General features: G+C 56.9%; 1 protein-coding gene across 7 annotated transcripts; it reads right to left on the bottom strand.

Moving 5' to 3' along the window:
- SLC25A45 (solute carrier family 25 member 45) lies at positions 3,779–10,564 on the bottom strand. 7 transcript variants are annotated; one of them, XM_013994100.2, is made up of 7 exons: positions 10,502–10,518; positions 9,968–10,184; positions 8,915–8,958; positions 8,406–8,477; positions 7,912–8,097; positions 5,323–5,581; positions 3,779–5,215 (listed from the first exon to the last, which is right to left on the bottom strand). In XM_013994100.2, the coding sequence occupies exons 2-7, from the start codon at positions 10,002–10,004 to the stop codon at positions 4,947–4,949; spliced, it is 867 nt and encodes a 288-aa protein (XP_013849554.2). In that variant the 5' UTR covers positions 10,005–10,184; positions 10,502–10,518; the 3' UTR covers positions 3,779–4,946. The 7 variants fall into 7 exon arrangements, with proteins under 7 accessions (XP_013849554.2, XP_013849556.2, XP_013849557.2 ...); XM_013994102.2 differs by having other exon boundaries at positions 7,912–7,980; positions 9,968–10,564; XM_013994103.2 differs by lacking the exon at positions 9,968–10,184 and having other exon boundaries at positions 10,502–10,556.

Here is a 17,655-nt window from a genome sequence, read left to right as displayed (position 1 = left end):
TGCCGGCTGCCATATTAGGATTGGCAAAGAGAGAGGGAGTCCTAGAAAACTTTGGAGGCAGGATAAACAGGAGTTGAGGACCGCAGGAGAGGAGAGCTGCCCCCGAGATGGCTGGCCCTGGGAGACTCCAAGAACCTTCGGGATGCTCGAAGGTCCATGCCTGGGAGTTCCTGTTGAGGTGCAGCAGAAACAAACCCCACTAAGATCCATGAGGTCTCTGGTTCAATCAAGGGTGGGTTAAGGATCTGGTGTTGCCATGAGTGGTGGTGTAGGCTGCAGATGTGGCTCAGATCTGGTGTGGCTGTGGCTGTGGCTGGCATCTATAGCTCCGATTGGACCCCACCCTGGAAACCTCCCCGTGCCAATGGGTGCGGCCCTAAAAAGCAAAAAAAAAAAAAAAAAAAGTGTTTGCCCAAGTTATAAACCTGTGACTCTCAGTCACCACCCCCATTTTCAATCTCAGAGAAGGTTCATTTGCTATTTCCTAGTTCTTTGGGACTCCTATCTGAGCAAGTCACAAGGAGCAAATAACATCTGTTAATTCCTTAAGGAGTTTAACACGCGTGCTCTGAGACCCCGATGATGTAAAAACATCTGGCTTTTTAAAAATATCTTCAGCCATTTCCTGCCTGATCTTTGTTTATCTTTCCATCCTCCTTTCCAAGAGGAGGGAATTGTTTTCTCACTAATCTTGCCCCGCTTAACCCTCACCTCACCATTCTGCCCGCCCAGCCAGCAGCACTTGCCCTGGGCCAGCGGAAGCAAGAGGGCCTGGCCCGAGGCGGCTGCCACTCTCTCCGGTTCTCTGGAGGCCCCTAAAGGAAGGGAGCACCAGCCCTTCCAAGATGCGTCTGGACAGAACCAGAGACCAGAAACAGACACCCACGCCCAGCAGTGCAAAGCCACACTCACAGGCATGGTAACTGCCCCTGCAAAAGGATTTAATTGAAACAACATCAAAAGAGGATTTTTATTTTTTTTATTTATTTATTTTTTTTAATTTTTTATTTTTTTTTTTGTCTTTTGTCTTTTTGTTGTTGTTGCTATTTCTTGGGCCGCTCCCGCGGCATATGGAGGTTCCCAGGCTAGGGGCTGAATCGGAGCTGTAGCCACTAGCCCACGCCAGAGCCACAGCAACACGGGATCCGAGCCGCGTCTGCAACCTACACCACAGCCCACGGCAACGCCGGATCATTAACCCACTGAGCAAGGGCAGGGACTGAACCCGCAACCTCATGGTTCCTAGTCGGATTCGTTAACCACTGCGCCATGACGGGAACTCCAAAAGAGGATTTTTAAATTGTGCTCTCTTGCTAACCAGTGATGCGGTTAGAAAGGACCAACTACAGACGACCACTCTGACCTCCTGCCCCCTCCTTGCCCAGTTTCTAAGAGCCACCTCCTCTTTCCGCTGTGCCCCCTCTGAGCCAGCCATCAGCTCCTCAAGGTGTTCCAGGGACTGCTGCCCAACTCTGCTGAGACCGGCCTGCAATCCCTGGCGCTGGGGTGTCCTGGACTGGCCACTGGGGCTCATGGACAGACCCATTGGAAGGGATCTCAGAGGTAACTGGGGCACAGAAAGGGCAGTGACTGTTTCGGAAAGACCAGGAACAGGCTCCCTGAATCTGTGCAGGAGTGAAGGCCCTGGAGACAGGAATTCAAGTCACTTCCTCCAGACTCACAACTTTCTTAGCTTGAAAGGGCAGTGTATTTCTGCTATTAGAATCATCCAGAACACAATTTCTTTAGCTTTAGCATGTGTAAAAAGTACAGGGAAATCTCTTTTTTTTTTGTTTTTTTTTTTTTTGCTTTTTAGGGCCGCACCCATGGCGTATGGAGAATCCCAGACTAGGGGTCCAATCAGAGCTACAGCTGCCGACCTACACCACATCCACAGCAATGCCAGATCCTTAACCCACTGAATGAGGCCAGGGATCGAACCCACATCCTCATGGATACTGGTTGGGTTCGTGACCTCTGAGCCACCACGACGGGAACTCCTGTACCACATCTTCTTAATCCATTCATCTGCTGATGGATGTTTAGGTCGTTTCCCTGTCTCTGCGATTGTGAATGGTGCTGCAATGAACATAGGGCTGCATGTATCTTTTTTAATGAAAGTTTTGTCCAGATGTAAGCCCAGGAGTGGGATTTCTGTATTCAGTTTTCTGAGGTACCTCCGTACTGTTCTCCATGGTGGTTGTACCAATTTACATTCCCACCCACAGTGTAGGGGGGTTCCCTTTTTTCCACACCCCCTCCAGCATTTGTTATGTGTAGGCTTATTAATGATGGCCATTCTGACCAGTGTGAGGTGGTACCTCGCTGTAGTTTTGCCTGGCATTTCTCTAATATTTTCACATGCCTATTGGTCATTGGCATGTCTTCTCTGGAGAAATGTCTATTCAGGTCTTCTGCTCATTTTTCAACTGGGTTATTTTTGGTTTTGTTTTTCTTCTTGCTGTTAAGTTGTATGAGTTGTGTCTATGTTGGAGATTAAGCCCTTGTTGCATCATTTGCAACTATTTGCTCCCGTTCTGTAGGTTGTCTTTTTGGGTTTTTTGTTTGTTTGCTTTGTTTTTATTTTAGTTTTTATTTGATTTTATCTTTCCCTTTTAGGGCCGCACCCATGGTGTATGATAGTTTCCAGGCTAGGGGTCGAATTGGAGCCGTAGCTGCCAGCCTACACAGCAACCACAGCAATGCAGGATCCGAGCTGCGTCTTTGACCTACACCACAGCTCATGGCAGTGCTGGATCCTTAACCCACTGGCCGAGGCCGGGGACCGAACCCACATTCACGTGGATCCTATTTGGGTTTGTTACCGCCGCGCCAGCACAGAACCCGCCTTCTTCCCATTTTATAGTCTCGCCTCTTTTGTCAAAGATTAATTGACTATAGCTGTCTGGCACAGGGAAACCTTTGCACAATGCAGATTCCTAGGCCCCGGCCTCAGCGATTCTGACTCTGTCCACCCAGGATGGGGCCTGGGATTCTGCATTTCTAACACCCCCCCCACACACACACACACACACTCCAGGAAGTCCCAATGCTGCTGCTCCTCCAACCACACTGGGAACCTCCCTGACCTCAGAACAAGCAGGCCTCCACTACTGTGTTAGCTCAGGTGAAGGCCAAAGGGATGTCAGAATGCAGCTGCTCAGGGCAGACGGGTGGGCTGTGCTCCCAGAGCCCCTGGTTTCTGGGCGCCCCCGGCCGTGGCCCCGGGGTCGCCAGTTCCCACCAACAGTGAGGAATCTCATTGCAAGTAAGTGAAGGGCAACTGGCACCCATCACTTCCGCTCACATCTCCCTAGCAAGAACCCAGGCACGAGTCCCCACCACGGGGAACGTAGCCTTGCTCAGCGGCCACGGGCCCTGTGGCCACACCGTGACAACGGAGGAAGGGAAGAACGACTTAGGGTACCACTGCAGTCTGTGGCGCACAATCTGGTAAACAGGCGCTCCGAGGAGCACGCGCAGAGCCTGACGCTCGGGTGAAGGTGAACGTAGGTGACTGATGGGAGACTGTCACAAGCCCCAGGTAGGGCAGGGGAGCAGAGTCCCTGGGCTCTGGAGGTGGAGGCTCAGACTCCTCCAGGCGAGCTGTGTGACATGCCAGCCAGGAGACCTGGGACTGTCCTTGAGTCAAGGCCCCGTCCTCTGCAAATGGGTGCTAATACCGTGATTGTTTTCATAGGGTGTCCCAGTAAATGGCAGGAACTTCAGGCTTTCAGGTGAGGGGGGGCCCGGGTTCATCTCAAACCAGATCAGGACATTAGCCGGTACGAATTCTGCTCACTTTATTGCCAATTAAGTGAAATCTTTCAGCCAGTTTTTAATTCCCATTTGGCAATTGAAATGACTAAAGACAAGTGCCATGGATGGGAGTGTGTGAGGCTGGCACCCCCGACTCCAGCACTGCTCCCCTGGGATGACCTGAGTGGGGCCGGGCAGGCAGACCTCACCAGGGCGGTGGAGGGGGGTCCAGAACCGAGGTAGTTGTCATGGCAGTTGGAGGGCGGCACGGAGGTGGGGTGTGCACGCCCTGGACCAGGCACCTGTTGGGCTCCATGCTGGGAAGCAATCAGAGTATGACCCCTGACCTCGAGGAGCGCCCAGTCTAACTGGGAAGCCGAGAAGCAGACCCATAACCGTGATAAAGCCCAGGCGAAGGCCGTGATCAAGGCGTGTGGTCTGCAAACCCCAGTCAGTTCTGAGCAAGGGGAGGCGAGCGGAGGAAAGGACTCCAGGAGCCGGTGCTCAGCCCCAGGCACGGCGGGGTCACCCTGCAGGCACTGCCCACTGCTGCCCCAGAGGGAATGAGCCCTCTAGGTGGAAGGCAGTGAGGGAGCACAGCTTGTTTAGGGACCTCGAGCAGGTGGGGCTGCTGAGACCCAAGGGGCAGGAAAGCTGATGGGAAGGGGGCCGGGAGGAGGGGGAGTTGGGGCTTTTTCCTGAAGGTGATGGAGCCCATGAAGGATTTTGGGCTGAAGGAGATATGAGGCTGCTCCTAGTTCACGCGGGGAGAGCTTAGAGGGGAGGTCAGGTGGGAGGCAGCTGGGAGGTCGTCCCTGGAATCCAGGGGGTGGCGAGTTAGCAGGAGGCTGAGCAGAGGCTCCGGAGCTCTTAAAAGGGTGAAGTCACAGGATCACAGGATGGGGCCGGACTAGCACCGGCACCACGGGCTGTGAGTTTACTTCGCAGACTCAGGAAGTGAAGGAATCAAGGCCGGGGAGCTGGGAGGCTGAGGCTAGCCTTGGATTCTGGGTGGAGTCCGGGCCCCCAGGCCCCCTGCTCCCCAAACTGTCTCCCCAACTCCCTCTACATCTGAAGGTGCCTCTCCTCGCATCCGAATCGCGTCCTGATGCTCATCACCTTAGCCTCCAAACTGGGCAGTTGGGCGGTGGTCTCGCTAGGGAGCCGCTGGCCTCGCCGGGCCAGGTTCACCCCCAGGAGTGGAGGAGGTACTCGTAGCTGAGGAAGGTGACAGCGTTGACAGGAAAGGCGCGGGCGCTGTTGATGGTGAGCCCCCGGAAGAAGACCCCCAGTCCTTCCTGCCGGGCGCTGCTCACCATGCAGTCCAGCAGCCCCCGATACACCCTCTGCTTCAGCCCGGCCATCTGCATCCGGGACTTGATCACGTCTAAGGGGGTGGCTGTGACCCAGGAGGTGAGGCCGGCAAAGCCACCTGCCACCAGCACCGTGGCTGAGCCTGGGTAGGGGCAGTGCGGGGCGGGGGTCAGACTGAGGAACGAAGCATCCCGCCAGCGGCGTCTCCCTCCCCGACTCCTCCCTGCCCTCCCACGCCACTTCACTTACTGGGGTTCTGGCCATCTGGTGTGGACTGGCGACAGAGCCACTCATAGGTGACAAAATAGATTCCCATGGTGGGAGTGTCCCTCAGTGTCAGGGCCCAGGCTCCCCGGAACAGCCCCCGGGGCCCCTCGGCCTGGAAGATGGAGGCTGCACAGTGCACGGGCCCCCGGTATCGGGGCGGGGGGCTCCCCAGCTTCGCCCTTGGCTCAGTCTGGTTTTGTAGTCGGACTTTGATGAGGTCGAAAGGGGCCAAGCAATAGGCCTGTAGGGAAGGAAGCAAGAAGGACCCGGGTGGGGCCTGGGGCAGGGACAGTCCCTTCCCCTTAGCAGGAGGAAGGCAGTGGGCAGAGAGGGCAGCATCTTCCTGCGGGACCTTGCCGCCCCCTCGGCCACTCTCAGCTTCTCCCTTGTGCAGCTGCGGACAGGCCAGAGCCCCCTGTCTCAGCATCAGCCCCCCCCCCCCGCCACCCACACGGCGACAGTGAGCAGCACTGCCCCTCCCCTCGGCCGAACTTGCTGGCACGCACACGGCGTTGAAGAAAGGATTCAGCCTGTGCCCACGAACAGCAAAGCACTGACCTCCTCCCCAGGGTTAAGGAGGTCCTCTCCATGGCACTGGGGACTCAACTTCATAGACCCCCTTCCCCTCTCTCAGCGGCCCCTGAGTGTGGAAGCATCTCTCACAAACTCCCACGCACGAGTGTCCCAGCAGAAGAGGGTGACAAGATGGGCGCTGGGGGTCCTTGAGCTCTTATCACCTGGCCGAGGCAGACAGGACCCAGATGCCGGGTACTCTTGGTGTTGGGGGTGGGGAGGGAGGCTGGGGGAGAGGCTCAGGTGGGATCAAGGACGCAACAGGTCAAGGTCAGCTGTGGAAGTTCAGGTGGGGACTGAGCTCCAGGCTGAGGTTATGTGTCATTTACAGGCTTATGGGTCTTTTGTTTCTTTCTTTCATGGAAGGTACACGGCTCAGTTTCTCAGCCCTGGGATTAGGTGATGGCAGAGGAGGCTCGCAGTTGGCTCTGGTGGTGATCTTTAGAGGGTGGCAGCTTGCTTACTCCCCACCCCCGCAGGAAGGCCAGTGGGGTGGGGTCCCTCCTTGTGAGATGGCGCCCCAATGTCACCCTCCGGAGCCTGTGGGCAGTGCCGAGCTGAGGGCTCCTCCAAGGGGTGGGCTCCTGCGGGTGAGGAAGTGGCTGGGCCAAAGGCAGGGTGGCAGGCAAGGGTGGTCTAGGACATCACCCATCCCCACTCTGTGCCCTCAGGGACAGTGGGGACCTCAGACAGGGCTGCTCTTTTTGACGGTGTGAGCCTCAGCCGAGTCGAAAGCAGCTTTGGTGCACATAAGAGGCTGCCGTTCCCTGCCCCGTGCTAACCAGTCCCTTCCGGCTCTCTGCCAGCTCCTCACTAGAACACACTCTCCGCTCCAGGACCCCGTGAACCAGAGCCTGCGGCTTGACGGCAACCCTGGGCTCCAGTTGGTCTCAGGACCCTGTCCCCGTCAGCAACCCGACAGGCCCAGTTCTGCATCTGTTCCGCTTTCTGAGGAGCTGGAGGGGAGGGGGGACTAAGGAGCTGGGCCCGGCTGAGCCTAAAGCAGGCCACTTGGCCTGGGGGCTCATTCTTTTCCCTGTTTTTTGGGGGTGCAGTTCTCAAGGTTTGGGAAACATGCGGGCATGTGCCCTGCACAAGAGGCAGAAGGAAAGCCAGGACCTTTGGGGTCTCATGGATCGTTAATGCACCTCGGGAGCCCCTGACTGTCCTTTGTCCTTGCTCTTTGCCCCGGGAAGCGTACAGGAGCATCAGGGCAGGTGGGTAGAGGGTGACCTAAGGTCCCCTGTTGGTGTGGGGTGGAGCCAGGTGCATGCCCTCTGCCTCTGGGCGCAGGCACCCCACTAAGCTGGGAGTCCCCCGGGTGCCTGGGGGCCCCTCTTCCCTCCCTAAAGAGCCTGATACAGAAGTGCCGAGAACCAAAAATGATCAGAGTCACTTAATGATTAACCCCTGAATCCTCTCCCAGTGTGACCTATGGACGCCCCCCGTGAGCCTCACAGATGGCAGCCACCGGGCACAGGGGTGAGCAGGGCAGGGCTGGGGGAAGGGGATGGGACCATGCCAGACGAAGGGGCTGGGGCGGCTGTCAGTTCTCCGGGGTGAAAGGTCACCTTGGGGAGAGGTCTTCCCACAGCTCGAGGCTGGCAGACCCCCTGCAGAGCGGGGGGGCAAGCCCGGTCAGCCTCAGAGCGGGCACCAACTGCTTCTCCGCGTTGTCTCCTGGGCACTGTCTCCCCCCACCCCGGTTCTGCCTACCTTTTGCCCCCTCTGTTTATCCATGACCTTCCCCTCCAGACCTGCAGCCTGGAAGGTCACGGCTCAGCTGGGCCAGGTCACAGGGAGCAGCCAGGAGCAGCCCGTTTCCCCACAGCTCCTCGTGTTCCCCTTGGGAACCTGGGCTCTGCAGCTCTGGGTCGCCAGAGGGGGCAGGGAGGGAAAGCAGTGAACACCCATCCCTGTGCCCGTGCGTGCATCCGTGTGTGCGCGCGTGTGTGTGTGTGTGTGTGTACCCTCGTGTGCCCCTGCACGCCCCCTCACCTGCAGGAAGCCCCCGGTGCAGCCGGCTATGAAGACGTGCGTGTAGCTGGGCGGCTGGGCCCGCCGCTCCTGGTGGGAGGTGGCGGTCAGGGCCAGCAGGGCGTTGCTATAGACCCCGAAGAGGACAGAGTTGACCACAGCTATGCTTGCGATGGGGAAGCTCATTCCCTTGAAGAAGCCCAGGAGCTACAGAGAGACACGGCTAGAGGGGTGGGGGCGGTGGTGACTGCCCCTTTGCCCTCTCCAGCCCTGGCAGGGCCTCCTCTGGCTGGAAACCACTCCTGGGCCCGGCCTTGAGGAGGCAGAGGCAGACTAAGGCTGGGGACGGCTCAGCGCCTCCTTGGGGCACCCGGCCACCGCTCAGGCCCCCAGTGGTCCCAGATTTGGGTCTTCTCTCTCTCTTTCAGGGACAGAGCACTGCTGGGGGAGAAGGAAGTGGGCACAGACTGCCCAGAGGCCTCCCGCCCCAAAGCCCCCAAAAGCAGGCCACCCACCGACTCATGGCGGTAAGTCTTGACCATACAGTCAACGATGCCCCGGTACGTGGTCTGGGTCTGCAGTCGCACCTGCAGGGAGCACCGAGCATGTGGGCAGGCTGGGCATCCAGCCTGGCTCATCCCTCTGCCCCTTCAGTTTTGTTTTGGTTTTGCTTTTTAGGGCCACTTCCGTGGCATATGGAGGTTCCCAGGCTAGGGGCTGACTTGGAGCTACAGCTGCTGGCCTCCACCACAGCCACAGCAACGCGGGATCCGAGCTGCATCTGCGACCTACACCACAGCTCACGGCAATGCGGGATCCTTAACCCACTGAGCGAGGCCAGGGATCGAACCTGCAACGATGGTTCCTAGTAGGATTTGTTTCTGCTGCGCCACGACAGGAACTCCATCCCTCTGCCCCTTTGGCAGGAGAGATGGGAACCAGCCTCCATCAGTCAGGCCCTGCTGTCACCCAATGTCTGGGCAGGTGACATCTTTCATTGCTCAGGTGCCTCCCCCAGACTCACCTTTACAGTGTCGAAGGGGTGTCCCAGGACCAAGCCCAGAGCTCCTGTGGTGACAAGAAGGTGCTGTGAGTGAGGCCCCTGGGGCCGGGCCGAGGAAGCAAGTTTATACCCGGAGGGGAGCGGGATTCAGGCAGGAGGAAGGGGAGCAGGGCCTTCCTTCCAGACTCCAAAGAAATGCCAGCTGGGCCCCTTGCACCCTCCTCCAGACTGGGCACGGGCTAGGAAGGTCTGGGGACAGGGAGACGATGAGAGAGCCCGGCCCTGCCTGGAGGACACACATGCAGGGGGAGGAGCCAAACACAGAGCCCCCCGTGCATCTTGCTGACCCATCTGTGGGCCTCCAGCACTCCCACCCCCCTGCCAGCTTTGCTCCCTCCTTCCTTCAACTTACTGCCCCATATCTAGTGCAGGGCGTGATCCAGGCACTGCCCTCCCAGCGCTCTGCCCCGCAGCCGCCAGTGCAGAGCTGGGGCCCATAGGGGAGCCTTGCTGGCACCAGAGGAGAAGGACCCAGCCCCCAGCCGCATTCCCACTTCCCGGGCTTGCCCTACATTACAGATGGTGGTCCTGCAGCTTTGGGCAAGGTCACCGTCCCCGGAAGGCAGCTTCTGAATGTTCCTTTTCCAAAGAGAAATGTCACCCAGAAGGTGAGCCAGGGCCACAGCACAGCTGGGCTCAGGGCATGCGGCCCATTGCCAGGTAGGGCAGAAGCCCTAAGGGGCATGCAGGACAGCAGGTGAGGTCAAAGGTAAACTTCCTTTCTCAGCCAAGCCGGGGCTGTAGGCACATCTGGGAAGCGCTCACCTTGGCTGCCCCTCTCGGCAGGTGTCTGGCAGCACACCTGGCAGGTGTCTGGCGGCAGAGCCTTAGGACCTGAGAACCTGCCCACCCACACCTTCCTCTCCTCGCCCCTCAGCAACTCCCAGGAGGCTCTGGGACAGCTGTTTCCAGGGCCACCAAGGCTTTGGCTTCCGCTCCTCCTGTGTCACCCACCTTCCCCAGAAGTGACCGGCAATTGGGACTGATAGGACAGAAGAAAAACAAATGTCTCACCGGAGATCCAGCCGGCCACAAACTCCTCCACGGGCATTGTCTAGCAGGGGCAGGTGCTGGTGGCTCCAGCAGAAGAGACGCGGGTGAAAGTGTAATCGCACCCTCCCCGGCCCCCAGACTGATAATCCGCTACTAATGTTTAACCCTGGGCGAAGTCCCGGTGCCAAGACCTCAGGCACTAGGACAGGGAGTGAGGCGGCTTGGGTGGCCTGGTGGGCTGGAGATGTGCAGAGTGTGAAATCTCACAGAACAAGGGCATGGCCCACAGTGGCCGGGCCCCCCCACAACGACCTGGCAGCATGACCAGGCCTGGGAGCCCAGCCCAGGCCCTGCCGGGCCCCTCCAGTGCTGCCTCGGTCAGCAAGGGTTTAAGGAGCCTGCTCAGAGCAAGGCCCCGGCCTGGCCCAAACTCCCATTCGTGCTCACAGCACCACGCAGTGAGATGCCAGCTCACCCCGGGACGGCAGCGCAGAGGGGCTGGCAGGGTGCGGCCTGGCCATCAGGAGGCAGGTCCAGGGCTGAGCAGTGACTCACCAGGGCCGGAAGGCCACCTTCTCCCCGGGTTGTTGGGTTGTTTACGACTGACTCCTCGTGTGTCACAAGCAGCCTCCCTTGCCTCCTCCTCTCCTGGCCTCCTTCCCAGGGGAAAGCCAGGCGCTCAGTGTACAGAGGGTGGGTGTCTCTCTGCTTGGGGGGGACTGGGCTATGACCACCCATTTCTCTTTGGACAACAGCCCAAACTGACAGTGGGGGGACCTGCTCCTGTCTCTTCCTCTGCTTCCTCAGACCAACCTTCTGTGGCCCGTTCATGCTGGAGCGGGGCCATTCCACTCACCCGCTGGCTCTCTTAGCTGCATATAGTGAAACACACTCACTCTTGGTTTTTTGCGTTTGGTGGGGGGTTTTTTGGTTTGTTTTTTTTTGGCCTTGCCCCCACAGCACACAGAAGTTCCCAGGCCAGGGATTGAACCTGTACCACAGCTGCAACCCGAGCCACAGCAGTGACAACCCCAGATCCTTAACCTGCTGAGCCATCAGGGAATTCCTCACTCTTTGTTTTGAAAATGATATTTTGTATCATTTAATTTTTTTTAAATCTTTTTCTTGGGGGGTGCCCCCGTAGCATGTGGAAGTTCCCAGGCTAGGGGTTGAATCAGAACTACAGCTGCTGACCTACACCACAGCCACAGCAACTTGGGATTCAAGCTGCATCTGTGAACTACCCTACAGCTCACGGCAACGCCGGATCCTTAACCGCTGACCGAGGCCGGAGATCGAACCCGTGTCTTCATGGATACTAGTTGGGTTTGATACCGCAGAGCCACGAGTGGAATGTCCTCATATCATTTAAAAATTTGTTGCATCTTTTTATAAATCTGGTGATTGCTCACATGCTAGGTTTTCCAGAAGTGGCTGGTACTTTTATTTTTGCCTACTCTCTCATCTCTCTCTCCCTCAGAGGGGGCAGTGTACATGGCGTGGAAGCAGCCCGGCCTTTGGCATCGTCAAGAGGGGGTTCCAGGCGCAGCTGGATCCTGGTCGGGATCCGTGGCCAGGCACATGCTTTCTGAGGCTCTCTGCTCGCATGTCATTTGGGAGTTTCCGTCAAAGGGGGTTTCCAGATGTTGGCGTTGTCATCAGAAAAGCATCAATAAACCCATAAGAAGAATAGAAAAGAGTTTTATTTGAGCCAAACTGAGGACAATAGCCAGAAGACAGCCTCTCAGATGATTGAGCAACTGCTCCAGAGAAGCATGGGTTTCAGCCTAGTTTTACACCTTGTCAGAACAAAGAACATCAAACAAGTCAGGGATACATCCTTCAAGGTTTCAAAAAAAAAAAAAACAAAAAAAACAAAACAGATCAGCAAGTCAGTATGGCCTTGGCACCTGGGAGGGGAGTCTTACCCCTGAAGGAGACCAGCCCTGGAGTCCCAGGAAGAAAAGCACTTAAATCTTTATTTTTAACATGGATTTTTTTACATCTGGTCAATGCACCCTTTTCTCTAATAATTAAAGCAGATGTACAATGTATGTTTGACAGGCCACAAGCAGGCTGTTTTAGGTTAGCATAACATTTGAAATAATGTGGGAGTTCCCTGGTGGCGCAGTGGGTTAAGGATCCAGCAAGGTCACTGCTGTGGCTTGGGTCGCCGCTGTGGCTTGGCTTGGGTTTGATCCCTGGCCCCGGAACTTCCGCATGCCGCAGGTGCAGGCAAAAGAAATAAATTAACTCCTGTAGCAACTGGAATGACTTCCCCATGACTTAATATGTGACCATGGCTTTTCTCAGGGTCCACTTTTCAGAATCCCATCACCCAGGGCCATGTTTCTGCCCCCGTCTCTGTTAAACGCATGTGGATCCCTGGGAGGAACGGTCCTGTGAGACAGCAGTGGGGTTGGGATATGGGGACACAGGCACAGCACGGTGGTGGCAGACCCGTGGGTGCCAGCAAGGGGCTGCCTCCAAGTCTGGCTGCAAACCAGGAGGGATGCGGTGTCAGGAGAGCGTGGCCGCGCACAGATGTGACGTGTTTTCTGCATGGTCAGTCATAAAATATATGGTCAGATTTCTCTTCTCAGGAATGCTGGGAAGTTGGGGCCTGGGGTGGGGTTGGGGTGGGGGGCGGTTCTTCCCTCAAGGGCACAGAGATCCAGGACTCAGGTGCCATTGCCCAGAGAAAACTGTAAAGACCCCAAATGTGGTGCAAACCCCTGGGGTCGCTTCCACCCCTCCCTTTCTCTCAGCCCTGCCACCGTCCATGAGCAAATTGTGTTCCCATTAGCTTCAAAACACATCCGGGGAGTTCCCGTCGTGGCGCAGTGGTTAACCAATCCGACTAGGAACCATGAGGTTGCGGGTTCGATCCCTGCCCTTGCTCAGTGGGTTAACTATCCGGCGTTGCCGTGAGCTGTGGTGTAGGTCGCAGACGCGGCTCGGATCCCGCGTTGCTGTGGCTCTGGCGTAGGCTGGTGTCAACAGCTCCGATTAGACCCCTAGTCTGGGAACCTCCATATGCCGTGGGAACGGCCCAACAAATGGCAAAAGACAAAAAAAAAAAACAAAAAACAAACAAACAAACAAAAAAAACGCATCCGGAACCCAACCCCTCCTCGCCTCCTCCCCCGCTACCGTCCTGACCCAAAGCCACCAGCGCCTCCACTTGGATTCCTGCCCCCAGCTGGCCTCCCTGCCCCTCGCCCCTTCTGCTCTGTCCTCACTGCAGACAGGATGGAGTTGAAATCCAAGTCAGACCATGTCTCTGCTCTGCCCTGCACCCTTCAAAGGCCCCTCCCTGCTCGGAGTCAAACCCAAAGCCTCGGAGTTCCCGCTGTGGCACAACGGGATTGGCAGCATTTTGGGAGCACTAGGACGCAGGGCAGCCCAGCACAGTGGATAAGGATCCCGCGCTGCTGCCGCTGTGACTTAGGTCAAGACTGTGGCTTGAATCTGATCCCTGGCCTGGGAACTCCATATGCCTTGGGGTGGCCAAAAAAGAAAAAAATCAAAAAACAAAATACCATAGGTTCCCGTCATGGCGCAGTGGAAATGAATCCGACTAGGAACTATGAGGTTGTGGGTTTGATCCCTGGCCTCGCCCAGTGGGTTAAGGATCCGGTGTTGCTGTGAACTGTGGTATAGGTCATAGACGAGGCTTGGATCCTGTGTTGCTGTGGTGTAGGCCAGCAGGTGCAGCTCTGATTTGCCCCCTAGCCTGAGAACTTCCATATGCCCTGGATGCAGCCCTAAAAAAAAGCAAAAACAAAACAAAACAAAACGAAAAACCCAAAAAACCAGAGACTTCCTCTGCTCTAGGTGCCCTCGAGGTGCTGCCCCCTGCCCTCCTCCAGCCACCCTGGCCGCCTTCTCTTCAGGCAGGCCCCTGCCTCCAGGCTGTCACATTGACCGCTTCCTCCTCTAGTTGGCCTTGTCTGGCCTCGCCTCGAGCACGGCCTGCACCCTGGGCCCGCCCTCACTGGCTCCCTGAACCTGCCATCTGCTCCGCCTGCCCAGTGTTCCTGCTGCCCCTCCCCTGCCCAACCTTGTCTCTTGCTCATCACCTCCTGACACACTATGCCATTAACCTGTCTGTCTAGACAGGGCTCTCTGGCTGTTTTGTTCGCTAACGTTCTTCTGAAGGCTTAAAACAGTGTATGACACAGAGCAAACATTCAATAAATATTCATTAAGGAGTGCCCTGGTGGCCTAGCAGTTAAGGACTCGGCATTATCATTGCTGTGGCTCGGGTTGTGGCTCAGGTTCAATCCCTGTCCTGGGAACTTCCACATACCTCAGGCATGACAACAACAACAATGACGACGACAAATTCAGAGAGTTCCTGCTGTGGCTCAGCAGGTTAAGAACCCAACTAGGACCCATGAGGATGGGGGTTCGATCCCCGGCCCCTCAGTGGGTTAAGGATCCAGCGTTGCCTCGAGCTGCAGTGTAGGTTACAGAGGCAGCTGGGATCTGGCATCGCTGTGGCTGTAGGGTAGGCTGGCAGCCACAGCAGCTCCGATTCAACCCCTGGAACTATCATATGCAGAGGGTGTGGCCCTAAAAAAAAATTCACTGAAGGAATGAATGAGTGAACAAATCAGGGACCAGCATTCGTGGACCACCTGGCAGCCAGCCCTGGGTCTCCACTTCTCTGTCCTCATCTCCAGAGGGCCCCAAAGAATATAAAGTTCCCCCAATGTCCCCAACCTGCCCGTCCAGATTTCACTGCGGCTCTTAGTCACACCTCAGATGCCCAAGGGCAAGTCCCACTCTCCCCTCTCCTTTCCCGCTGCTGCCAAAGCACACGGTATCCACGCCCACTACTTTCTCGTGGGTGGACAGGCTCCAGGGAGCAGGGTTCCATCTCTGACCTCCTCCCCCCGGAGCTGCCTGGGACTCCTTGTGCTGCCCCCAAAGTCCCTCCCGAGCACTGGGTTCTGCTGGAGTGCTGGGCTGTAGTCCCCGTCCTGCAGCTTGCTCTCCCCAAGTGATGCTGGGCAATCCCTTCTGCGGGGCTGCATGATGGGCAAAAGTAAGGGACCAGCCCAGCAGCTCGAGGCGGCTAAGGCCTCTTGGCTCTTAAAGCTCTTCAGGCTGCCCTGTCATGTCAGAAGGGCCCCACTCTCTGCTCCAGCCCCGCTACACCTCCCCAGTTCAAGGGACACCCTGCCCTTGACTTTCCTCCGAGCCTTGCAGAAGGACAGCCCCAGCCCTGGCTAGCTCTCCACTCCTCCTGCCGGTGCCAGCAGCTTACCCTCTGCCTGGCGGAACAGAGCTCTTATCTGGATGCTGACTACTCACAACCTGCAAAACGTCCTCACCTACTGCCAAACCCGCCACACACCCTCCCCCTGGTGCTCATGCCCCCTTCCCCACCACTGCCGCCAGGGCCACCCCGTCTTAGGACCTGCTGTGTTCTTTTTTTTGTTTGTTTCTTTTTATAGCCACACCTGCAGCATATGGAAGTTCCCAGCCAAGGGTCTAATCTGAGTTGTGGCTGCCAGCCTACGCCACGGCCACAGCAACGCCAGATCCAAGCCATGTCTGCAACCTACACCACAGCTCACGGCAATGCCGGATCCTTAACCCACTGAGTGAGGCCAGGGATCAAACTCATAGCTTCATGGATACTAGTCAGGTTCTTAACCCACTGAGCCACAATGGGAACTCCCTCACTTGCTCTTTTCTGATTTCTCAAGGCTTCCCCAAGTTCAAAGCCTGCTCCCGGAGCTCCCGCTTCAGGAATGTCTTTCAGGGCCCCTCCTCTCTGGACCTGGGTTCCAGGCTCCTCACCACCACCACACATACTGCCAGATGTCAGCTTGGTTATCAAACCTCTCTGATCCTGTTTTCTCAGCATAAAATGAGGACAGAATATGCGCCTCTTAGTATGAGGATTAAAGCGCTTAGAAAAGAGTCTAGCACGTTGAACACGCTCCACAGATGGCAGCTACTATTACTCTTATTTCCACTCACAGGGTCGATGAGGGTGACATGAGGGAACACGGGAATGGGCCTCCCACACAGTAGGTGCCAAGGAACCAAGGACCCTGCTCTTCCTGCTTGTGGCATTTTCTAGCTCTTCAGGCAATTCTGTCATCTTATGTAGCTCTTTTTTTTTTTTTTTTCCTGTCTTTTTAGGGCTGCACCTGAGGCATATGGAAGTTCCCAGGATGGGGGTTGAATCAGAGCTGCAGCCATTGGCCTACACCACAGGCGCAGCAACGCTAGATCCAAGCCGCATCGGTGACCTACATCCCAGCTCACAGCAATGCCGGATTCTTAATCCATTGAGCGAGGCCAGGGATCAAACCTGCGTCCTCATGGATGCTAGTCAGATTTGGTTCTGCTGAGCCACGACGGGACCGTCCCTCATTTTATGTAGCTTTAACCATGCATTTCCTGTGCTTTTTTCTCTCTCCTCTCTCTCTCCACTCCCCAGTGAAACCATAACACGAGCTTCTTGCGGGGAAGGGGCCGTGTCTCACCCAGACCTCCACCCCCTGCCCTAGGCCAGGCCCCACACCCAGTAAGCATCCAACGACACCGAAGTGGGTTCACATTTCAGTCCAGCCAGTTTAGGGAGGCCACCGAGCCACTGCGTCCTGTCCCCGAGCTGAGAACCCAGAGGGATGTGCCTGTTCTCACAGCTCAGGCGAAGAAAGAAATCATGACATAAGGGACCAATGGTCAGGCAGTGTGGGGCCTGGGGGCAGGCAAAGGGCTGTTTCAAACACTGAAGAAATGGACTGGGTTAGGAGCTGGAGCTGCCTTCCAATCCTGGGGGAATCAGTGCCAGTGGAACCCGCTCCCCCCCACCCCCGCCCACCTTCCTCATCCCCAGCCCATTGTTGTCACTTGGGGCAACCTCTGGCTCCTCTGGATCAGGAAGGCGCCTCATGGACCTGTTTTTCCCCCTGAGATCTACACCTCAGGCACACACATGCTGGTCATGCCGGGACATGTTGGTGACATGACCCTGGGGATAAGTAGTTTCACACCTGCCTCTTCAGGGCCCCCACACCTCTCCCAGCCTGGGAATGCCGCAAGGTGTCCCAGGCTGTGTGTCAAGATAGCGAAGGCTCATGTGACTGCTCCCCGGAATCGCAAGTGTGCCTCGCCTGGATTTCTGACACATAATTTGAGGACATGGGAGGCGGTCATTCCCATTTTACAGAAGAGGTAACTGAGGCCAGGAGGGGAAGGGCTTGTCTAGGATGAGTCAGGACAGGGACCCTATCTCCTGACCATCCCTCTCGACCTCAAAGCACTGCAGTACCGGCGGCTGCCTGTATCACCTTTACCCAGCGCCCAGCAGTGTGCGTCCCTGACACACCCCCTCCAAGCACAGTGTGAATTCCTGATACGCCCCCATGAAGCATCTTCCTTCTGCAGGTGAGGGGACCGGCCCAAAGTCACACGCGTGAGCGCCAGAGCTCGCGCCCCGACTGCCTTGACAGTTCGCCACACTGTTACAGGCCAACATTCGTGGGTGGGTGTGTGTGTGTGTGTGTGTGTGTGTGTGTGTGGGTGTGTGTGTGTGTGTGTGTGTGGTGTCACACGCCCCCAGTCACTGGAGTAGGTGGTGGTGCGGTTTCCCAACGCGACCGCCACACCACTGGGGTGTGACCAAAAGCGGGAGCGGGGGGCGTGAACAAGGGGGGGGCGAGAACGCGCGGGGACTAGGC

This window comes from Sus scrofa, chromosome 2, assembly GCF_000003025.6.
Source record: "Sus scrofa isolate TJ Tabasco breed Duroc chromosome 2, Sscrofa11.1, whole genome shotgun sequence".
In the NCBI taxonomy this organism is placed as follows: Eukaryota; Metazoa; Chordata; class Mammalia; order Artiodactyla; family Suidae; genus Sus; species Sus scrofa.
Note: the sequence above shows the minus strand (reverse complement) of the source record. Positions and strands in the feature narration are given on the sequence as shown.

Excerpts from the sequence above, each read along its gene's own strand:
- SLC25A45 (XM_013994100.2), bottom strand. The coding sequence starts at position 10,004 with ATGCCCGTGGAGGAGTTTGTGGCCGGCTGGATCTCCG. Across the intron at positions 8,098-8,405 it reads AGACTTACCGCCATGAGTCG|CTCCTGGGCTTCTTCAAGGG; the intron begins GTGGGTGGCCTG and ends GTCTCTCTGTAG. Across the intron at positions 5,582-7,911 it reads GCACCGGGGGCTTCCTGCAG|GCCTATTGCTTGGCCCCTTT; the intron begins GTGAGGGGGCGT and ends CCTTCCCTACAG.